The 24,397-nt window shown below is 42.8% G+C and overlaps 1 protein-coding gene across 1 annotated transcript in view; it reads right to left on the bottom strand.

Moving 5' to 3' along the window:
* The window catches only part of vps13c (vacuolar protein sorting 13 homolog C), a 48,827-nt gene that overhangs the window by 9,504 nt on the left and 14,926 nt on the right, over positions 1 to 24,397 (bottom strand). Inside the window, exons 8-34 of the mRNA XM_029427706.1 lie at positions 21,105 to 21,236; positions 20,866 to 20,955; positions 20,613 to 20,768; positions 20,043 to 20,307; positions 19,560 to 19,720; positions 19,093 to 19,214; positions 18,670 to 18,967; positions 17,765 to 18,154; positions 16,439 to 16,543; positions 16,199 to 16,354; positions 15,990 to 16,115; positions 15,574 to 15,707; positions 14,214 to 14,340; positions 13,098 to 13,333; positions 10,792 to 10,936; positions 10,492 to 10,632; positions 10,338 to 10,419; positions 10,150 to 10,219; positions 9,370 to 9,478; positions 8,308 to 8,421; positions 7,803 to 7,933; positions 7,255 to 7,336; positions 4,078 to 4,191; positions 3,508 to 3,583; positions 3,120 to 3,283; positions 2,916 to 2,961; positions 2,676 to 2,799 (exon numbers count right to left, since the gene is read on the bottom strand). Of these exons, the coding sequence (XP_029283566.1) occupies positions 2,676 to 2,799; positions 2,916 to 2,961; positions 3,120 to 3,283; positions 3,508 to 3,583; positions 4,078 to 4,191; positions 7,255 to 7,336; positions 7,803 to 7,933; positions 8,308 to 8,421; positions 9,370 to 9,478; positions 10,150 to 10,219; positions 10,338 to 10,419; positions 10,492 to 10,632; positions 10,792 to 10,936; positions 13,098 to 13,333; positions 14,214 to 14,340; positions 15,574 to 15,707; positions 15,990 to 16,115; positions 16,199 to 16,354; positions 16,439 to 16,543; positions 17,765 to 18,154; positions 18,670 to 18,967; positions 19,093 to 19,214; positions 19,560 to 19,720; positions 20,043 to 20,307; positions 20,613 to 20,768; positions 20,866 to 20,955; positions 21,105 to 21,236 (3,896 nt within the window). The remainder of the gene's footprint in view (positions 1 to 2,675; positions 2,800 to 2,915; positions 2,962 to 3,119; positions 3,284 to 3,507; positions 3,584 to 4,077; positions 4,192 to 7,254; positions 7,337 to 7,802; positions 7,934 to 8,307; positions 8,422 to 9,369; positions 9,479 to 10,149; positions 10,220 to 10,337; positions 10,420 to 10,491; positions 10,633 to 10,791; positions 10,937 to 13,097; positions 13,334 to 14,213; positions 14,341 to 15,573; positions 15,708 to 15,989; positions 16,116 to 16,198; positions 16,355 to 16,438; positions 16,544 to 17,764; positions 18,155 to 18,669; positions 18,968 to 19,092; positions 19,215 to 19,559; positions 19,721 to 20,042; positions 20,308 to 20,612; positions 20,769 to 20,865; positions 20,956 to 21,104; positions 21,237 to 24,397) is intronic.

Below are 24,397 nucleotides of genomic sequence, written 5' to 3'. Positions count from 1 at the left end.
AAATGAAAGGATGATGTTTTTAACTGAGACACGATGAAAGGATGATGTTTTTAACTGAAACATGATGAAAGGATGAAGTTTTCATCTGAGACAAAATGAAAGGATGATGTTTTTAACTGAGACACGATGAAAGGATGATGTTTTTAACTGAAACATGATGAAAGGATGAAGTTTTCATCTGAGACACTATGAACGGATGATGTTTTTATCTGAGACACGATGAAAGGATGATGTTTTTAACTGAAACATGGTGAAAGGATGATATTTTCATCTGAGACACTATGAACGGATGATGTTTTTATCTGAGACACGATGAAAGGATGAAGTTTTTAACTGAAACATGATGAAAGGATGATGCTTTTATATGAAACACGATGAACGGATGTTTTTATCTGAGACACGATGAACAGATGATGTTTTTAACTGAAACATGATGAAAGGATGAAGTTTTCATCTAAGACACTATGAACGGATGATCTTTTTATCTGAGACACGATGAAAGGATGATGTTTTTAACTGAAACATGATGAAAGGATGAAGTTTTCATCTAAGACACTATGAACGGATGATGTTTTTATCTGAGACACGATGAACGGATGTTTTTATCTGAGACACGATGAAAGGATGAAGTTTTTAACTGAGAAACGATGAAAGGATGAAGTTTTCATCTGAGACACTGAAAGGATGAAGTTTTCATCTGAGACACGATGAAAGGATGACGTTTTTATCTGAGATGAACGGATGATAATTTTATCTGAGACACGATGAAAGGATGATGTTTTTATCTGAGACACGATGAAAGGATGACGTTTTTATCTGAGATGAACGGATGATGTTTTTATCTGAGACACGATGAAAGGATGATGTTTTTATCTGAGACACGATAAAAGGATGAAGTTTTTAACTGAAGCATGATGAAAGGATGATGCTTTTATCTGAAACACGATGAATGGATGTTTTTATCTGAGACACGATGAACGGATGATGTTTTTAACTGAAACATGATGAAAGGATGAAGTTTTCATCTAAGACACTATGAACGGATGATGTTTTTATCTGAGACACGATGAACGGATGTTTTTATCTGAGATACGATGAAAGGATGAAGTTTTTAACTGAGAAACGATGAAAGGATGAAGTTTTCATCTGAGACACTGAAAGGATGAAGTTTTCATCTGAGACACGATGAAAGGATGACGTTTTTATCTGAGATGAACGGATGATAATTTTATCTGAGACACGATGAAAGGATGATCTTTTTATCTGAGACACGATGAAAGGATGACGTTTTTATCTGAGATGAACGGATGATGTTTTTATCTGAGACATGATGAAAGGATGATGTTTTTATCTGAGACACGATAAAAGGATGAAGTTTTTAACTGAAGCATGATGAAAGGATGATGCTTTTATCTGAAACACGATGAATGGATGTTTTTATCTGAGACACGATGAACGGATGATGTTTTTAACTGAAACATGATGAAAGGATGAAGTTTTCATCTAAGACACTATGAACGGATTATGTTTTTATCTGAGACACGATGAAAGGATGAGGTTTTCATCTGAGACACGATGAAAGGATGATGTTTTTAACTGAAACATGATGAAAGAATGATGCTTTTATCTGAAACACGATGAAAGGATGAAGTTTTCATCTAAGACACTATGAATGGATGATGTTTTTATCTGAGACACGATGAAAGGATGATCTTTTTATCTGAGACACGATGAAAGGATTAAGTTTTTAACTGAAACATGATGAAAGGATGATGCTTTTATCTGAAACACGATGAACGGATGTTTTTATCTGAGACACGATGAACGGATGATGTTTTTAACTGAAACATGATGAAAGGATGAAGTTTTCATCTGAGACACTATGAACGGATGATGTTTTTATCTGAGACACTATGAAAGGATGATGTTTTTATCTGAGACACAATGAAAGGATGAAGTTTTTAACTGAAACATGATGAAAGGATGATGCTTTTATCTGAAACACGATGAAAGGATGAAGTTTTTAACTGAAACATGATGAAAGGATGATACTTTTATCTGAAACACGATGAAAGGATGACGTTTTTAACTGAGATGAACGGATGATGTTTTTATCTGAGACACGATGAAAGGATGATCTTTTTAACTGAGAAACGATGAAGTTTTCATCTGAGACATGATGAAAGGATGACGTTTTTAACTGAGACGATGAAAGGATGAAGTTTTTAACTGATATGAACGGATGATGTTTTTATCTGAGACACGATGAAAGGATGAAGTTTTTATCTGAGACACGATGCAGCAACTTACCGTCCGTCTGCTGCAGAACGACAACAACATGCACAAATACTACTGCACGTTAAAGCTGTTCTTCTGCACCTGATTATTTTATTATTATATAGTATATTTAACACAGCCTGATCCTTACACTACATGAGCAGCGATGAAGGAGTTCAGCTTTAACGTGTTTAATGTGAAATACTCACACCAAAACAACAAGAAAAAGAAACAACTCCGGGAAACAACGACACGAGACAGAAAACAAAAGCAGAAAATGAAGATTAGTGAGCAGAAGAAGAACAGAGGAGACAAAACATTACGAAGCTCACGACACCACAGAGAGTTCACACAGAAACTTCCAGATTAAAGCTTTACAGAGTTTATTGACGTCGTACCTCTGGATGCCGTGGAAGGTGCTGCTCGCCATGTCCACAATGCCGCCTGTCGGCCGAGCCACCACACCCACCAGACCTTTACCGATGCCCTTAAAGAAACCTGCTGCGCCCCCTTTCTTCGCCCCTACACACAAAAGATATAAAATAATCACATCAGAAGATGTAACGTAATTATGTAAAGTATAACTGCTCCATATAAACAATAACAAGACATGTTTATTTATTACGAGTTAAACTCACCCTCCACTGGTTTGGTGACGATTCCTGTAACTCCGCCCATGACACCCTGCAAAAAAACACACTGACCTCAGATCAGATAATACCAATAACAACAATAGCAATAATATTAACAATAATAAAAACAACACAAATAACAATATTAACAATAATAACAACAACAACAATAATAAGAATAATCTGGTTTATTTATTAATGTTTTCTGACCATCAGCAGTCCTTTCCCTCCTTTAGCCAGACTCTCTCCGAAGTCTCTCGGCGGGCGGTTCATCTCCTCGCGGCGTTTCTGTTGGTACTCTTTGTCCATAGTAATAGCGGCCAGACCTTTACCCACCGAGCCTGTGATCCTGGAGACCATGCCTGCAGCGCCACCTACACGACAGGAGCAGGAAACGCCTCATCACAATCACATACTGTATATGTTCTTCTTTGGTGGATGCCTTACCCAGCATGCACCTCTCCCCGTGACTCAAGTGACATCACTCAAGGACAGTTCCCAGCTTTAATCTGGAAACATGGAGGTGCTCCTAAAGTTTCCACAACTCAAAGAAGTGATTTGAAGTCATAAAAATATAAAAGAAGAACATGTTTCTCACCGACGGTGTGACCCAGCAGGCTGCGGACTCCGATCACAAAACCTTCAGCAAATTCCTCCGGGCCCTGAACCGCCCCCTGAGGGACGCCCAGCAGAACAGACACATTGTTAAAGAGGGCGGACATGTTCATAGTGCAGAAATAATCAATGTTTCTGATTCATGATAAACTTCCTGTCTGGGCCAGTTTTTATCTTTAGACCGGTCAAAAATATTCTAATCTTTAAATGATTTAAATATGATGAAAATGCACTTTAGGTCCTAATTTAGAGTCAGAATTAAAAGTTTTCCTGTCCCATCGGTCTGAAAACAACCAGAAACATTTAGTTTGATTTCGTCCTTCATATCTTGGTGCGGATCCAGTTAACTGGGAATACAACCACAAAGTGAAATGCGTTTGACTTCTTGCAGCCTAGCTTAGCTTGTTAGCTTAATAAAAAGTTACTGAAGAGGGAAAATAAAGATCTCAGAGTTTATTAACGCTCAGTTTTAAATCGTGGTATGTTCAGACAACAAGCTTTAACAACGTGCTGCCATCTTGTGTGTGAATGTGTGTGTGTGTGTGTGTGTTACCTGGAAAGGCTCGTAGAAGAAGGCCTCCACTCCCTCTGACAGACCTCGGATCAGTCCAAAAGGGTTCCCCAGGACGTCCAGACCCAGAACCAGAACATACATCTGCTTCAGGAACTGCATCCAAAGCAACATATAAATATATTATTATATTATATGTGCAGCCACATACACCACAGTATACATCATTACAGTTCATTTAGCTGACGCTTTTGTCCAAAGCGACAATAAGTGCAAACAATCATGAGGATACAACTCCAAACAGCAAGAATCTTAACTTCAAACAGGTGAAATCATTGCAGAACAATAGCTTCAAATAAGCCAAACAAAAGTGCAACATACAGAAACAATAGAATAAGAATGCAACCATTAGCTACAAATAAGCCAAACCAATGTAAGTGCAACATACAAAGAACAGAATTATTATAATATTTTCCTTCATTGGCCGAGGTGCAGTCGAGTGAGTTTTCAGTCTGCGGCGGAAGGTGTGAAAGTGTGTCTGCTGACCTGACATCAATGGGGAGGTCGTTCCACCATTTTGGAGCAGGATAGCAAACAGGCGGTTTTATTTGAGGGGAGTCTGGGTCCCACTCGCAGTGAGGGGGTAGCAAGTTGATTGGCCGATACAGAGCGAAGTAAACGAACTGGGGTGTATGGTTCGACCATGGACTGAATGTAGGAAGGTGCTGATCCATTCACAGCACGGTAGGCCAGCACCAGAGTCTTGAAGCAGATTCGGGCCGCCACTGGTAGCCAGTGAAGGGAGCGGAGGAGCGATGCATGTGGCAAGGCCTGCAACACATCACAGACTACCAGCAGAGAAGCAGGGGGGGGGTCACAACCAGCCAACCCACACTACCAGATGAGCTAAATGAGTTCTATGCCCGCTTTGAGGCCCTTAACACCAATCACCAGAGAGGGTTTTTGACCACGGAGCGCACACATGACTCACCACTCACTGTGACATCAGCAGAGGTGCGTACGGTTCTGAGGAGAATAAACCCACGGAAGGCAGCCGGCCCAGACAACATCTCCGGGCGTGCCCTCCGTGTCTACTCATCAAAGCTGGCTGATGTGCTTGCTGACGTTTTTAACATGTCACTAGCACAATCCTTTGTGCCCACAAAGAAAAACAGTGACCTGCCTGAATGACTATCGTCCCGTAGCACTCACGCCAATAGTGATGAAGTGTTTTGAGAGGATAGTCATGACCCACATCAAAAAGAACATTCCAAACACCTCTGCAGTTTGCATACTGTCAGAACCGGTCCACTGACGACGCAGTCAACACCGTCATCTATACCACCCTCACACACTTAGAGGGCAGGGACACATATGTCAGACTGCTCTTTATTGACTAAAGTTCTGCCTTTAACACGGTCATCCCACACAAACTCTCTGCTAAGCTCCTCACTCTTGGACTGACACCTGCTCTCTGGGTGCTGAACTCTCTATCAGACAGACCCCAGTCAGTCAGAGTTGGAAATCGCACCTCTGGCACTAGATCTGTAAGCACAGGGACCCCCCAGGGCTGCGTGCTGAGTCCCCTGCTGTACACCCTCTTCACATACGACTGTGCGGCCTCCCAGAGCAACACTTGTATCATCAAGTTTGCGGATGATACAACGGTCATTGGACTGATCACTGGTGGGGCAGCGTATAGAAGAGAGGTGGTGGACCTGGTGTCAGGACAATAATCTCTCCCCGAATGCAGAAAAAACCAAGGAGATGATTATTGATCCACGGAGGAAGAGTGTGCAGCACACACCACTGTAGGTGAGACTGAAGTGGATAGGGTGAAAACCTTTAAATTCCTCGGAACCCTCATCAGCGAGGATCTCACCCAGCAGCGACTGTACTTCTTAAGGAGGCTGAGAAAATTTGGCATGTCATCAAAAGTTCTCAGCAACTTCTCCAGATGTACAGTTGAGAGCATCCTTACTAGTGCCATCACGGTCTGGTATGGAAACTGAACTGCCTGGGACAGGAAAACTGCACAGTACATCACAGGAGTAGCCTTCCCCTCACTACAGGACATTTACACCACCAGGGTCACCAGGAGAGCCCAAAACATCATCAGGGACAGTACACACTCCCAGCACAGACTCTCACTCACTCTCCTCCATCAGGCAGGCGCTAAAGGAGTCTGAAATCCAGGACCACAAGACTAACAAACAGTTTCTACCCGCAGATCATCAGGCTTGTGAATATGCTCACCCCACCCCCACCCCAACTGATTGAACTGTGAACACAACACAACTTGAACTATGCATGGTGCACTTTGTTGTTGTCCGCCTTATAGTTTCACAGCACTAACACTGTACTGTGAATCTATGTGCAATACCTTTTACCTCTTTATTTATATTTATATTGTATATTGTGTACATCTCTTACTTTTAGTTCTAATTTAAAAAATTTGCTGTTGGAGGATTAGTAAAGTAAGTTTTTCATTATACGCTATAACTGTCTGTTATCTGTGCATATGACAATAAATATCTTGAATCTTGTGGGAAAACTTGGGTAGGTTGAAGACCAGTCAGGCTGCTGCATTCTAGGTGAGCTGTAGAGATTGGTTGGTATATGTAGGCAGTCCACCAAGGCGTAATCAAGGCGTGAGATGACAAGAGCCTGGACAAGAACCTGCGTCGCCTTCTGAGTCAGGAAGGAACTTGTCCTCCTGATGTTGTACAGAGTGTGTCTGCAGGAGCGGGTTGTTGCAGCGATGTTGGCACTGAAGGACAGTTGGTCGTCCAGTGTCACACCCAGATTCCATGCAGTCTGAGTAGGGGAAACAACCGAGGTTGTTGATGGTGAGGTCTTGGATGGGAGAGTCCTTCCCCGGAAGGAAAAGGAACTCGGTCTTGTCAAGGTTGAGTTTCAAGTGACGTGCAGCCATCCACCGAGAGATATCAGCCAGACAAGCAGAGATCCGTGCATCATGTATATTATAATATTTATATTATTGTTTATATACGATACCCAGACTAAAAACAGAAACCTGAACGCTTTGATATCAAAATCTGATTGATTTGTTATCTTGTATGTTGTTTAATGCCCTTGTAAAGCACTTTGTGACTACTATCTGTAAAAAGTGCTGTATAATTATACATTCTGCTTTACTTTTTGACCTCACAGACATGTGTTTATGATATAAGATGATATATGATCAGCTGATTTTACCTGCTCAGTGTAGTGTTGGACCACTGCCCACATCAGCTTCTCTCTTCGGTAAAACTGGTACTTTACCTCGAAGAAGGCCAGTCTGACAGAGAGGAGTAGAAACAGATATAAAACACAGGAAACAAACATCAAACACAGGAAACAGGAAAAAAACATCAAACATAGGAAACAAACACATGAAATAGAAAACAAACATCAAACACAGGAAACAGGAAAAAAACATCAAACATAGGAAACAAACACATGAAATAGAAAACAAACATCAAACACAGGAAACGGGAAACAAAGATTAAACACAGGAAACGGGAAACAAACACAGCAAACAGGAAACAAACACAGGAAACAAAGATCAAACACAGGAAACGGGAAACAAACACAGGAAACAGGAAACAAACATCAAACACAGGAAACAGGAAGATACGGTCCACTTTTACTCGTCCTGTGGCTGCAGTGATCAAACTGCGCACGATTGATCCTGCGTTAAAGTGACAGACCACCGTCTTCTCTCTCCAACAAAAACACGATGCAAGCAGCAGGAAGCGTCTTACTTGAAGATCAGGTCATCCACGTCGGTCAGCGTGGCTCCGATACTTTTCAGCAACAAGTTGAGGGACTGCACGGCCGCCACCTCCTGAGCCGAGTCCTCGCCGCTGGAGCCCAGAGACAGACTGAGATGGAGCTGAGATAAATATATAACAACAGAGAAAAACTAAGATATAAAATATAAAAACAGATAAATATATAACAACAGAGATAAACTGAGATATAAAATATAACAACAGACATAAACTGCGATGGATCTGAAATATATTTTAAAGAAAACAGAGCACTGCTGTATGAATCTTCAGCCCAGATTTCTTCCCACATATACAAGCTCCTCTACTGAGGAACCAGGTCCCAGTTTGTGTTCTGAAAATGTTTTGAATTCAGAAGCATTTTGGGAGGATTAATGAAAACAGTTACATTCCAGAAGACGACAGTAATGAAAACAGCTAAAGTGCAAATAACAGAAAAAGACTCTGCAGTTTTTAGATGTGTAGAAGAAGTTGAAACCTTGATGGGGGAGATGTGGAAATGTTCGAAGAAGCTGAGTCCCGACGTGTCGGTGAGCGACGCCTCCATCAGTTCCGTCTGCAGCAGCTTCAGGTCTCTCTCCAGCAGCCGCGCCTGAAACACAAACATATATATTATATATATATATAAATATTGTCAAGCGTTAAAAAAAAATCTAATTAATTACAAGTTTTGTGATTCAGTTAATCTAAATGAATCGCATATATCAACATTTGCTGTGAGAAGCATTTCAAAATATTCAAATGGTTTTTGGAAGATGAATCGATGAGTTGCATTATACACTGGTCTTTTACAATGTCTTTTATTTCAATACTATTTCTACAATATCTTGTTTGCCACTATTATCTCAGACAACACAGACCAACAGTTTGACATAAAGTGCAATTTAAAATCTGTCATAACATCTTCCACTGCACAATAAACAATATGTTTAAAGTTGTGTCTTTGACACCATGTGTGAAGCCTCCGTTAGCCCCCTGTCCTCCACCACCTGCAGTCCACTGCAATACATCTCTGATGGAGCTGTCAATGTGTCTCAGGTAGACCGACTCATTCTGCGTCTGAACGCCTGATCGAGAGATGACGAGACGGGTCACTCACTTTAGCATCAGCGGCGGTGATAGCTAGCTCCGATCTAGCTGCTATGTGCTTTGCGTTGAGGTGACATATATATCTATATATCTATATAGATATATATATATATTTCATCTTGAAGTTCTCCGATGGTCGAACATTTTTTGCTGCAGGAATCTCACAGAACGGAGCATCAACAGTTACATCCGGGACTTTATTAATGTAAACTTTCATTCACTGGTTCAAGTAACGTTTTCTCATCCGCTTCATCATGTTGACGAGGCTGCTGTGGCTGTGGCGCGTCGGTGACGTAAAGAGGGGGGGGGGTTAATCTGCGTTAATTTTTTTGTCACTTTATTTTTTCTGTGATTAATTAATCTAAATTAACGCGCTAATTCGACAGCCCTAATAAATATATATAATACTTTTATTTATAATATTGACCCTATAAGTGCTGTGTGTCTCTACCTTCTGGTCAGCCTGCGGGTCAGCAGCGGGGGTGAACAGAGCCAAGATGGCTCCCAGGAAACCCTGATCGATCTTCACCGCCATCTCCTGAACCAGAGCCATGAAGTACCTGAAGCACATTTTAACAAAACTTTATTTATTCATACAGGATTACATTCACACACAGGTTATAAACCAGGTGTACGGCCTCTAGAGACGGGAGCTACCTGAAGGGTTAAATATACGGTTTATAACTGGTGTACTTTCCCTTTAAACTGGTTGACCTTCACTTTAAACTGGTGTACCTTCTCTTTAAACGGGTTTACCTTCCCTATAAACGGGTTTACCTTCACTTTAAACGGGTTTACCTTCTCTTTAAACGGGTTTACCTTCCCTATAAACAGGTTTACCTTCCCTTCAAACAGGTTTACCTTCCCTTTAAACTGGTTTACCTTCCCTTTAAACTGGTTTACCTTCCCTTTAAACAGGTTTACCTTCCCTTTAAACTGGTTTACCTTCCCTTTAAACTGGTTTACCTTCCCTTTAAACAGGTTTACCTTCCCTTTAAACTGGTTTACCTTCCCTTTAAACTGGTTTACCTTCACTTTAAACGGGTTGACCTTCACTTTAAACTGGTTTACCTTTCCTTTAAACTGGTTGACCTTCACTTTAAACCGGGTTACATTCACTTAAACTGGTTTACCTTCCCTTTAAACAGGTTTACCTTCACTTTAAACTGGTCTAACTTCCCTTTAAACTGGTTACCTTCTCTGTTGTACCTTCTCAGGTGTTGTTACTCACTTGAACTGCATGACGCTGCTGTGCTGGTTGAACCTTGTGATGACGGACACGTCGATAAACGGCTTTGGCTCTGTGGAGGCAGAACTCAGAGTTAACTCAACCCGACAGAGATCAAACTGAATCACACAGAAACATTTTCCATTATTACTCTTAAACAAGTTTCTGTTAGACGTTTAACTTTGATCCACCTGAGTCCAGAGCGATAGACTTGGGAGGAGGAACAGGGTGGAAGACGATGGGGAAGATGGCGCCGGGCAGCTGGTTATCCACCTGCACACAGAGAGCCCGTCAGTCCTACAGGTGAGTGTTTCTGAGCGTGTGCGTTCAGGTGTGAGTGTTTACCTGTAGCCAGTGCAGCTGGGCCCGCAGGCTGCGCTGGTGCAGCGACTGTTTGAATTCCACCTGGATCCCAGACAGGAAGTTCCTCCTTACCGGGCAGGAAAGTGGCTGCCGCATCATCATGGTGGCTCCGCACAGGTTTACCTGACAACCAGTGACATTACACACACAGTCTCAGCTCATTGGACAAAACACTAAATCTAATAATTTATCAGTTACTGCCGCTGCCCGTGAGTCTGTTTGGATGCATTGTTGTTAGTTCATGAAGGTGTTGCTCAGTGTTTATACGTGGTGACCTCTGACCTCCAGGTTGGTCTCCAGTTTCACCCAGCCTCCCTCGGTCTTCCTGCTCAGCTGGTTCTGGTAAGTTTTCTCCAGCAGGTTGATGTTCTTCTGATTGAACGGCTTCCAGCGATTCTTTGGCTTCATCTCCCAAACCACACCTGAACTGTAACACAGAAAATAATTGTATCACTCGGTGCCCTCTCAACACCTGCCGTTTATTTCTAACATTTTTGCAGCTCTTACACTTTCATACTGAAGCAACATATTTAAACATTACAACTCAACAAGTTTGTATTTATAACATATTCCCTCAGCTGAGAATCTGTAGACAGAATATCCTTAATAATATTTGCTCTCTAAATAAAAGCTTCTTTTCAATCTGAAACTCGGGTTAGGCCTACAGCATCCGTTTGGGAGATCTAGCAAGGTTAAGATAGAAAACTCAAAATAATGTGCTAACTCACTAATCTCGCTTCATGGTACACTCCTGTGATGATGTGTTTACCTATCATACACCTCTGTAGGAAGTTTTTCCTTGTGCGATGCGAGGGTCTAAGGACAGAGGGTGTCGTATCCTGTACAGTCTGTAAAGCACACTGAGACAAATGTATAATTTGTGATATTGGGCTATATGAATACATTTGATTTGATGTCCCTTGGTATGCCGACGACACCCCGCTCTACATCTCCACTGAATCCATTACTGATGCCACTCACTCCACCTTCACAAACTAACTCACTATCTTCAAACTCAACAGTGACAAATCTGAAATTCTCATCATCGGCCCTAAATCCCTCAATAAATCATGACACAATTTCTCTCTCTGCATTGATGGCTGCACCCTTCCTGCTTGCACACACATCCTAGGATTTTCCAAGTTAAATTAAGACTGTTTAAGACCTTCTTATAACCACTTAGATTGAAATGTAATGCCAACTTCACAGCCATACTGGCAAAAATATAAAGGATATAATGGAACATCTATTTGGATTTTAAGCCCTAGAAAACAATTATTACTAAGGATTCTGCTAGCACTAAGGATTAAAAACACTTGGCCATTCTGAGGAAATGAACTAACGTTAGCTTGTTGGAGCAAGGTTCGACATATTTGGTTTTCTTTCCTGACCACGAGGACTGCATGTATTGAAGAAAACTGACACTGCCATATTTCTTTTTTCTGCCATATAGAATATTGCAATATGAAATAAAAACATTTGCATTAATCTTGTGCACCTTGAGAACAAAATTAAGAAGCTGGAAAAAAAAATGTGTGCTTTAGTAAACAATTAAATCTAACCCTAACAAACTCATTGGTTGTACAGATCAATGGAGATGAGTGGTCACCCCCCAGTCATGGTGAAGTGGCGGGCCCCGTGTTTCAACACGACATCGCCACAGAATGTTCACGCTCTGAGGACAACCGCACCAGCAGCAGCAGGGAAGCCCCCCCCCACAGGTGAACCATTACAGGGAGATGTTCCCACCGTGTTGAATCCACAGGTGCAGACCCCCCCCCGTATGGAAGTAACAAATATATCCAGGTAATTATGAACCTGGCGCAGGCCTACTGTAGATAAATAGTGGGAAACACTGGATTACTCATGAAAATAAGAACCAAGCTAATTTTCATTTCGAATCAAGCAGCAAAAAACTTGAAGCATGACGTGTTCGAGTTCATTTGTGGGCTAAAGACCTCTTCGATAAAGCTTATAGTTAGGGCTTGATCAGGCTTGCCTTGGACCAGTCCCTAGTTATGCTGCTATAGACTTAGCAGTGTGAAGTGTTTCCCCTAGGTTTACTGCTTTAGAGGGGTGCTCACCGTGCATGTGAATAGACAGTACAAACTGAAACGTGCACATAAATTAGATCAATAGCATAAGTGTTTAGTTTATTTAATAAAAGAGACCTGTCAATGTGAATAGTGAGTTCAATATTTTGAGAAAAAAAAAACACCTTGAATTTAGGTAGGGGAAAATCTGGACTACTGCCGGGGGACTTACACCTCTCTCATCTCTATCTTTATGCTTCATGTCCCATAAATTATGTCAGTAACTCGCCATCCGGGGTATCTTCTCGTGGTGCAGGTTTCCACGTTTAAAGGTTGCTTCTGTATCCTAAATCCAATGCAGGGGTCTAAGGACCGAGGGTGTCGTATGATTGACCTCTTTAGAAATGGCACTCAAAACTCAAATATTTATATCTATGGACTCCCTTCTTTCATAGTTATTGTTTTAATACCGTCATTGCATAAACTGTTTTTAATACCGTGTCTTTGAGTGCATTTTAATATACAAACAAAATGTATTATTATCAATATTATTACCTGGTGATGCCGATGTAAGCGATCTCCTGCCGGCCGGTGTTGTTGATCAGAGACAGTCCGAGGTTTTGCAGCGACACCTTCACTTCCTGTTGAAACTGTTCGAGCTCCTCGGCCTGCCGAGCCTTCGTCACAATGCCGACGTCCTCCGTGAACAGCAGCACCCGCTGGCGTCCGTCCAGGAAGGAAACCCAGTGCACCTGAGACAGGCTGTCGTAGGAGAACTGCCCCACATCGTCCTGCAGACACAAACACACTGTGTTTTACTGTCTATATGGGGATCTGACACCAGGAGTCCTGTTACCGTTTGTGTCCCCACAAACCACATAAATGTGTTTAGAGACTCCTTTGATGTCACCACAAAGATAGAAATGTTGTTTTTTACTGCATGATGATGAGGTGATTTGAACTGGTATTGCAGTGTTTATACATTGTGCATATTTAAACCTTTTTTAATTGTTTGTTGGCCACTTAGGGGCAGAGGAACAAGCTGAAAACATATGATATAATAAAAATTAATTCAAGGTCCACTTGGTTGTTTCCAAACTTTCAACCACATTTTGAGTTTGATTAAGTTTGTTCATTGTCATGAACAAAAAGTTCCACAAATCTGTCGGTCGGATTTTTTTGTAAAACAAAAACTACAAGACCAAGTTCTAAGCTTCATGCTGAACATATATTATTATATTAATTGTTACACATTTGTTGATGCTAACATGCCATTAATCACTAGTGGGGTTCCTCAGAGATATTTTCTTGTTCCTTAATATTTTCAATTTGGTTAAAGTGATCTTATTGATTTATTTGGCTGATGGGGAGCAACAGAAAAAACTGAATATCTTTCTCAAATCTGTTTTCAGTTTTAAGGAAAGATTTTTTGTTAAAGAGCTAACTTTTCTGGACCAAGTTCATAAAAACTGAGGAGCACAAAGAAAAACTATGTGTTGCAAACCAAAAAAAACAAAAACACAAAGCAAAATACAATTTTATTTGTAACTCTTTGTCATATTTTAGAATGATTGGAGTTTTTGTTGGATGGTTTGCAATCCCACAATTCTTTGTATTTTCATGAACGGACAGAATAAACTTAGTTAATATTATATATGAATAGTGTCCGACCTTCAGCAGGTCCAGCTCTCCACAGTGCTCCATGCAGCTCCAGCTGAGCATCTGGACGCCTGCTGGGTCGTCCCACACAAAGCGCCTAGCCTCGCTGGGTTTCAGCTCGTGAACCGTCACTGAGCCGCTGAGCGATAAAGACAGAGAGGAAGGATAGGTTTAAATTAAACTGTGTGTAAATTATTGAGCAAATTTAAGTAAAATAAAATGTGAATCTGTGCTTGTTTCTCGACATCTCAAAGTGTGATCATCTTCGGTTAACGTTCATACATACCTCACATTTTCTTCACATTTTTAAAGAGTAAACCTTGTGGTGTGTTGATCAGTTGTTATGGTGAGTTTTATTTTTAAAATGAGTGACTTAAGTCCTTTTCACACATGCAGTCTTTGGGAGCAGGGATTGAAATTCAGGAAATATGTCCCACCAATTTTCTAACCAATGTTGTTGGTCACTGTCATGGTGGCAACCAAAGTAGGGCTGCCCGTAAATGCTCCTACGGAAATTGGAAAAGTCTGCACCCTTATCATGGAATGTGTTACAGAAAGACTTGAAAACTCAATGAATGAATCTTGTTTGAATGAACAACACCTTGTCCCCAATGCACTTTGGATTCAGAGCCAGCTAACTGATTCTGTTAAGAGGTTGAATTGTTAATGGATGTTGTTGTTGGAGCTGTTAGATCTTTGGAAACCCTTTGAAACTGTAAATCATGCTGCTATCAGTGTCTCTCCAGATGCCCTCAGACGGATAAAGTCCTCCCTTTCTGAATTCAAGCCAAGAACCATCAGTCCACTGGCATCCCATAAGGATCCATGTTGGGTCCACTTTAATTTAGCTTATATGTTAATAATCTGCTATCCCTATGCACTCAGATAGAGACTCAAATGTATGTTGATTAATATATTTATACAGCAATAAAATTTAAATCTCCATCTTAACCAATGCAATGGCCCATGTTACTGAATGGTTAAACCATTGCTGTCTGCTACATGTATTTCACAAAGAAAGCTACTGTTGAGCCGCACATACTTATACTTGGACAAAGATTAGAAGTTGTCAAATAATTCAAACATCTTGGAATTGTGATAGACTCAAATGTGTCCTTGAATACTCTGAGAAGGTTTGACAGGGTCGAGTACAAACTCGCACATTTAACAAGCTGCTCGTAGTTCAGCCGTGTGGACCCGTTATGTAAACAAACCTGATGATAAGAAATGTAACAAAGTCCTGTAACCTTCTGAGCCGGGAAAGCCTGATCAAACATGCAAATATAAACACATCTATAAAAGTGTTCATGCTCAATGCAAATGTATAAATATTGCAAAAGTAAGTGCGCCACAGACTAGTGTGTGTGTGTACCTCTGCCTGTAGCTGATAGTGACCCAGGGTGTGTGGTTGAGCAGCAGAGCTGGAGCTGCTCCTTCGTAGTAATCATTGAAGCTGATGATGGTTGAGTGGTCCGAAATGTTGACTTCCACGATGATCCCGCCACACTGAAAACACACACACGTAGAAACACAGAAAATGTTTGTGCGGCTTCTACAGCTGCTTAACCTGCATACATAAGACCAAAATAAAACTCAAAGGGTGAAATGCACCTTTAACTGCTTCAAAGCTAACAGTCCCTGCTGCTCCTGTGATATTATGTGAAATTTTGCTTAGCTGCAGAACTTGTTTTTGTGTTTGTGCTGCAATATGTTTAGTTTAATATCTTTAGTAACTCTGCAAGTGATTCATTGAGATGAATCATGTCTTAGTGAAATGATGAAACTGACCACATCGAGGCTCAGCAGCGTGCCGTTGTCCTGCCGGTTAAAGAAGAAGAACTTGGAGGTGGATTCAGATCCAACCACACGGACACACAACTTCCCCGAACTGTTCTCCGGCCACAGAGGGAGGCACTGCAACACAACAACAACACAATAACAATAACGACACAGAGGAAATGTAGTGTTTACCTCAGCGGAGGAAATGTAGTGTTTACCTCAGTGGAGGAGATGTAGTGCCACCTGGTGGACATCTGGCTGCTGACCTCTCCGACCTCCAGCTCATAGGACGACTTGTTGACCAGGGTGTAGAACGGACTCATGGTGACGATCCGGGTCAGGTTAAAACTACTCATTTGGATACTCACACCCACCTGCACACACAGGTAAAAAAAAAGTTTAACAACACAAAATAACCAAAGTCTTTGTACTGAACACAGATGCAGGTTGTTAGTTACCAGGAAGTCCATGTTGTTGGCGGGGCAGCGGACGCAGCCATAACTTCCCACGGTGTCCGGAGAGAAAGCATCGGACCAGGAGCTGGTGGAGATGCACAGCTGGATCTGCAACACAGTCAGAGAAACACACAGTCAAAATAACACACAATTACAACAACACACATTCACAACAACAACCCACAGGGGCGGCTGAGGCTCAGGAGGTGGAGTGGTTAAAGGGTGGTTCGATTCTCGGCCCCTGCTGTAAACATGTCAAAGTGTCCTTGGGCAAGATACTGAACCCCAAATTACTCCTGATGGCTAACAGTGTGTGAGTGCATGTGAGTGAATGAGGCACCTTGTAAGGTAGCCTCTGACTCTGTATGAATGTTTGTCAATTCTACAACAATAACTTCTCCCTTACCATCGATAACTCCACTCTGTCTCCCTCCCACACATCCGGAACCTTGGAGTCATTTTCGACAGCAACCTCACCTTCACAAACCACATTAATCAGATCACCAAAACTGCCTTTTTTCATCTAAAAAATATAGCTCGTCTCCACGCATCACTTTCCTTCTCTGCTGCCGAAACCCTCATCCACACCTTCATCTCATCCAGACTCGACTACTGCAACAGCCTCCTCTACGGCGCACCATCCAAACTCATCAAAAAACTCCAACACATCCAAAACTCTGCTGCCCGTCTCCTCACCCACACCTGCTCCCGTGACCACATCACCCCCGTCCTGCAGAACCTCCACTGGCATCCATTTTTAAATCCTCCTCCTCACCTACAAAGCCCTCCACAACCAGGCCCCCTCCTACCTCACCGACCTGCTCCATCACCACACTCCCTCTCCCACCCTCAGTTCCTCCGACGCCAACCTCCTGTCCCTGCCACAAAGGACCAAGCACCTGACAGAGGGGTGACAGAGCCTTCTCCATCGCCGCCCCCTCCCTCTGGAACTCACTCCCCAAACACATCCGTGACTGTACCGATCTCACCATGTTCAAATCCCAAATCAAAATCCAGCTCTTCAGATCTGCTTTTAATGCGTAATTAGTTCTATGTATTTTAAATGTTGATGTCCTGTTTTTCTTAATGTAATTTCTAATGTTATATGTACATGTAAAGCGTCGTCTTTGAGTACCTTTTAAAAGCGCTTTATAAATAAAATGTATTATTATTATTATTATTATTATTATTAATTCTGACAAGTGTTGTAAAGTGCTTTGAGTGGTAGCAAAATATTGGAAAAGCGCTTTTAAATTCAGTCTGTTTACAGACACAACACACAGTCAGCTTACTGAAGAGGTTCTTTAGATTAGATGTTGTATTTCTCACCTTGCTCTTGCTGAAGAGGTTCTTCTTCCTGAAGGAGAATAGGACGATGTCCCGGTAGTCGGCGGGGTGTTTGACACTGATGTCCTCGGCTCGGTACTGCAGCACGCGAGAAGTCTTGTTGATGATCCAGTAGGGGCTGAAGAGCGACAGCAGCAGGCAGCTAGTAGTCCTCGTCACATGCACGCTTACGTCCACTGACATGTTGCTGTCCGAGTTGCAGGTGAGACACACAGGCAGGAACTCGGGCATTTCCTGTTGGATCCGGATATGTCCGTGCCAGTCACGGCCCTGATACTTCATCAGCACAATGGACAGGATCTCACCTGAGACACGAGCGTTCACAAGGTCCGACGTGCTTCCCTCCTGAAGCTCATAGGAGTCCGCTGAGCTCTGACGAGGAAGTGCCACATGAAGGGTTAGTTACCCGTTGAGAAGGTTGTGCAAGGTATCATTGGTATAATCATCACAATGTCAATTAACACATTGTGAAAGACTGCAATATTTCTCTGAGGGACTTTATTTACATGATACATTTCCTCATGTTTGCCCTATGGGATAAATACATGCTATTTTCATGGTGTCCACGCATCACTGCTGTATTATGGAGCACTGCAGAAAATACATGCAACTAAAATTATGTGTGCATTGATGTGTATGTTGAGCTTTATATCACCTACTATGGATCTAAATTATGTTAAATCTACCTGCTCTAGATGTAATTCACAGGATAACATCTATATCTTTATATATATATATATATATATATATATATATATATATATATATATATATATATATATATATATATATATATATGTATATATATATATATATATATATATATATATATATATATAAATATAGATTCTGTCATATTTTCTATGTAAAGACTTTTACTGTTGTACCTCCATCATGTAGCGCACACTGTAGGGCAGCAGATTTCTCAGCCTGGCCACAGGATGGAGGTGGATGATGTAGGCTGGGTCCCAGTCCTCCTCTCCGTGGCTGGCGATGTGTCGCAGCTCGTCGGGCACAGCCAACGTGCTGACCATCAGCGGCAGCAGGCTGCAGTCGGCCGCGGGGCACTGCAGTACCGAGCGCACCTCCGAGCTGTGGTGCACCTGCTCCTTCCATGCCACACAGGTGGAGGACGGGCTGTAATGACCGTCGAGATGCCCCGCAGGACGCACAAACAGCTGACATCTGAAGGGGGGAGGTGAAAAAACTGTACCGTCAATATCTCCTGAAAACAGGCTGTCAGAAGAACTACTAATGTTTCTAAGGTCATGTGATGTCACCTGTAAGTTTATAAGGTCATGTGATGTTACCTGTATGTTGCTAAAGAAATGTGAAACTCCCTCTCGGGCTCGGCCTGTCCGATGCTCTGCAGGCTCCTGGATGATGGGCAGTACATCAGGATGGTGAACGGCACAGAGAAATGATTCTTTATCTTAAAACACAAACAAACAGGAAACAAACATCAGCGTGTTCAGACCGTCAGAGAGCTGGTTCTTAAGTTTCTGGGGTTTGTAAGGTTTCTGAGGTTTCTAAGGTTTATGGGGTTTCTGAGGTTTCTAAGGTATCTAAGGTATCTAAGGTATATGGGGTTTCTTAGGTTTCTAAGGGTTCTAAGGTTTCTGGGGTTTCTGGAGTTTCTAAGGGTTCTGGGGTTTCTAAGGGTTCTGGGGTTTCTAAAGTTTCTGAAGTGTCTAAGGTTTCTGGGGGTTCCTAAGGTGTCTGGGGTTTCTAAGGTTTCTGACGTTTCTGGGGTTTCTAAGGTTTCTGAGGTTCAGACCTGCAGCGGTGAGCGGACCGTGATGACCTTGTTTCCATCAGCGGCGTCGATCTGCAGCAGAACAGAAACGGCCTCCTGCAGCATTGGACCCCGGATGTTGTAGAGACGGCGACCAGGTTTGTTCACAGCGATGTTGGAGATCTCGCTGTATCCGGAGGGAACTGCAGGTTCAGAGACACATCGGCCATTTTAATCATTATCCCCTTCATTTCACTTTTTCTCATAGCTGTCTACCATGCAAGGTGCTGTCAACCATCGGCCCAGTGGCTAAGCGTCTTCAAAAAACTGCATTAAACTGTCAGTGCTGTCACTGACGGTCTATTATCTACCAGCGGTGTAAGCTAAGTTTTAGCTGTGTACACCAACACAGCTGTGATGCCTGAAGTATGATGCTACACTTAGAAGGAACACAAGTTGTCCTGAGTGTCTATATGTAGGAGCAGATATAACGTTTAAGCATTAGTGACAGCGAGGCGCTCTGACCGACGGTGAGGTTGAACAGGCAGCTCTCTTGCCGCTGCAGAGCCGACAGTTTTCCCCGTGAGGACGTTTTGAACATGGAGTGCTCCAAGTCCATGGTCTGATCCACCAGCAGCTCGTGGAGCTTCCCCTGCACCAGTGAGCCCAGAGGCCTCAGGGTGGCGCTGTGCTGCACAATGAGAGGGATCCCCAGAGCGTTCCTGATGGTGAAGGGGGCCTTCTCCTTTAGGGAGGGGTCGAAGCTGGACCCTGTGCCCTCTGAGAATGCCTGAAACACAGCAGAGAGAGTTCAACATGTCTATGGAGCTGCTGGACACTGAACAAAGGGTCTAAGGCAGAGCTAATGGTTTATGAATTAATTAATATTTCCCTATATCATATTTCCCTGTTTGAGCAGCATAGGTCAGTAGGTTTAGCTTCGGTTTCTTTATCAGTGCTGTGGAACGTCAACAGGAAGTTGGTTGTTTATGGATTATAAAACACTTCAGGGCTGGTCGACATGGAGCTTCAGGTGTTTTCTTTCTACTGTTGACCCACTTTGTGCTTATAGACCCTAAACTCCTGCTGTTTTACCGTGGCAAGGTTGTGCAGGACGCGGAGGCTGCACTGGGACACGGTGATGTTCATCGTGTCTCTGGAGCAGATGCTGACGGCCGTGCGAGGTTCAGGCAGGATGACAAAGTCGTCTCCGTGAACGGGACTCTTATCCTGTAGCGGGCTGTTCTTCATCTGCAGGAACAAACATATCCTTAACATGATCCTTCAAAATAAAACACCTCACAGCAACTGTTTAATACACCTCCACATAAATGTCTTTCAGATTCACCTCTAGCTCCAGGTTCCACCTGCGTCTGCCGCCGTCCACAAGCTCGATCAGAGGCTCCCACACCGCCTGCAGCTCATTAAAGTAGTTCACCTGCAGACACACATTATACATCATATTGATGATAAAACATATTTATTATTTTATATATTTGTTTCTTTCTCCAGCAGCTGCAGTGACGCAAGCAAGTAGGGAATAGATTTTAATGTTCAACATTTAAAGTAATATAATAACATTCTGACCTCCAGAGTCATGTCAGCTCTCAGCTGCAGCAAAGAAGACCAGTTTCTGGCCGAGCCGCTGAAGGAGGACTCGGCAAGCAGTAGAGGAGCGGTCCGGTGACCCGAGCCGGACTCCAGAGTCACCTGGACCACCTGAGAGGACAACACCGGAAACTTTCAGAATAAGAGCTGAAGACAACACCACTTCAACAGGAAACACACCTCTAAAGTTTCAGAATAAGCGCTGAAGACAACACCCTGTCAACAGTTGTTGTAAGTTGTCTTGATAGCGAAGTTTCAATAGTAAGCCATCAGTTAGACCAGGGGTGTCCAAACTACGGCCCGCGGCCCATTTTTAATTGGCCCGCAGCAAATTCTAAAAGTATAATGGAATATGTCCCAGATAGAAACTTGCGCTTGAATGTTTTGTACTTCTTAGTTCTAACACAGAAACACAGTTTTGTATTGTCAGCTAACTTAAAACATCAAGTGTCAGATAAAGCTTGTGCTTTTGATTTTTACTCGATTGCATGTGATGAGAGCACAGCTGTTCATTTTCTTTGCGGGGAGTTGACGATAACTTTTGCGTTACGGAAGAGCTGCTTGGTCTTAGGAGTCTAAAGGGCACGACATAATTCGAGCACGAGGACTTTACCACAGAGAATTTCAAGCTTTCCTGTCTGATGTCGATGCTGAATACGGGGACGTGCTCCACAGTTCTGATGTGCGCTGGCTGAGTCGCGGCTCCGTGCTGCAGCGGTTTTATTCCCTGAGATCAGAAATCGATCTGTTTTTGAAAGAGAAGGAGCGACTTCTTCATGAGCTGAGAGACCCTCCATGTTTGGCAGACCTGGCATTTTTAGTTGATCTTACTGGTCATCTCAACACTGAACAAGAGCCTACTGCTACATGAAAGCATTCTGTGTGAAGCTCCGTCTCTTTGAGACACAACTACGCAACTTCCATGTTGCGCACTTCCCCACGCTGTCCGAAATCAAATGTGCTTTTCCGAATGCCAAGCTTTCTGATAACGAGGGGAAACGTGTCTGTGATCACGTCTCTCATCTCATGTCACGTCTCATCACAGAATCAGTCAGCACTTCCAAGATGTTTCTATCGTTGAGAAAGAAATCGAGCTGATGAATGCAGAAGAAGTTTAAGAGAGTCTGCAACTATATAAACTTATATAATAATAAATATATACGATAATTCCCTGAAGAATCAACATCAGCTTCTCTCCCTCCCCGACTTCTACCGGAGCTTGGAAAAGTTTCCTCTGATGAGACGCCACACACAGAATGATGAGTCTGTTCGGCTCATATATGTGAGCAAACATTTTCTCTGTTAACAAAAGCAGGTTGAGAACCAAAATGAGCGACAGCATCTCTGTGATGTCCTTTGTATCTCAACCACCAAACTTATTCCTGACCTGCAGCATCCTTCAGACCAAAGCGCAGCCTAACTGCTACCACTGAGTGCAACGCTGTTCTCATTATAGGAGAGTTAAAACATATATTACACAGTATTTATGTTAATAAGCTCAATTTTTCAATACATTCAGTCAATTAAAGTTGATAACATTTTCTAACTAACGTTAGTTGATGTGTTAACAAGCCCAATAACTTATTTGTTTAACAAGCTTGATTGGTTGATTGTTTTGTTTTTTAGGGAATATACCTCAAAAGTATGAGTGGCCCAGCCCTTCGTATATTTTTCTGTATGTGGCCCTCAGTGAAAAATGTTTGGACACCCCTGAGTTAGACCCATCCTGTGAACTGATTACAGTGCGTCAAGCACTTTTTAAAAGCGCTTTATAAATAAAATGTATTATCATTATTATTATTACAGTGGGTGTGGCTAACACAGCTGTAGCCACCTAGGAATTTTAAGGAAACAGCATGCGTTGGAGCAGCAGCCTCATCGGACGAAGACTCAGGAAGACAAAGACATAGGAGTCTTTTGTGGGAGGACAAGTGGGAGGCACAGACAACACCACTGGGCTAAGTATTTCGGTTTGCTTGCTCTTCCCTTTCCTTATTCAAATGTGTATATTTTCCATTCCCATTCATGTCTCTTGTAGATATTACAGGCCTCGCACATGTTCACAACACCACCGTAACCTCTCTGCTTTTGTATATCCCACCCGCTCCTCTCATACCCAACACCTCGTCACAGGAGGCCTGTGGAACTGCCGGTCGGCCACTCGCAAGACTGAGTGCATCTCTGGCTACGCCTCCCAGTAATTCCTTGACCTCACTGAGACTTGGATCACACCTGATAACACTTCCACCACTGCTGCTCTCTCCACAGCGACTTCTCCCACTCGCCCAGAGCCACTGGCCAAGGAGGTGGCACTGGTCTGCTGATCTCCCGCAGATGGAGTCTTTCGAATTTCATGCCGTCACTGTAACTAAGCCTACGGTCCTCTGGGGGAGTTTTTGGAGGAATTGGACGTTCTCCTGTCAAACATACCTGAAAATAGCCCTCTGCTCGTACTTCTCGGTGACTTCAACATCCAGTCAGAGAAAACAACAGAAAACTGTACCTCTCTGCCGTAACCTTCGCGCCCTCTTCTCTTGCCTCAGCTGTCCTCTCGGCCCTTCCTTCTCCTGACTCCTTCTCAGTCATGCTTGCCAACTCTGCCACAGACATTCTACTTGCTACTCTGTCCTCTCTGGACTCTCTCTGTCCTTTCACCTTGCAGCAGGTTTGCCAGTCCCCTCCAGCTCCCTGGTTGGATGACTCTGTGCGTGCTGACAGAACCATCCTACGGGGAGCTGAAAGAAAATTATTGAAATCAGAACACTCTGACGACCTACTTGCCTTTCAAACTCTTCTCTCTTCTATTTCTGAAGCAAAAAGCACTTTCTTCCAACAAATTCATTCAATCCTCTTTCTCCAACCCCAAAAACCTTTTCTCCACCCTCCTTGATCCCCCCCAGTACCCCACCTCCTTTTTCTCTCCTACCGTCCCACTTTGTCAACTACTTTGTAAAAAAGATAGATGGCATACGCTCTTCATTCTCCAACATACCGATTGACATCAACATCACTTCCCTCTTTTCTCCACCCTCTCTTCAAATGAAGTTCTATCTCCCGTTACCTCTCCCCCCACCACCTGCCCTCTGAACCCTATCCCCTCTCACCTTCTCCAGTCTATTGCCCCTGACCTCCTTCCTTTTCTCACCATCTCATCAACACTTCCTTAACAACTGGTTGCTTTCCTAACAATTTTAATGAGGCAAGAGTGAACCCTCTCTAAAAAGAAACCCTCACTCGACCCCTCTGAAGTGAACAACTACAGACCTGTCTCT

The sequence above is a fragment of the Cottoperca gobio genome, unplaced genomic scaffold (assembly GCF_900634415.1).
Source record: "Cottoperca gobio unplaced genomic scaffold, fCotGob3.1 fCotGob3_360arrow_ctg1, whole genome shotgun sequence".
Lineage (NCBI taxonomy): Eukaryota > Metazoa > Chordata > Actinopteri > Perciformes > Bovichtidae > Cottoperca > Cottoperca gobio.
This window is presented reverse-complemented; position numbering and strand designations above follow the sequence as displayed.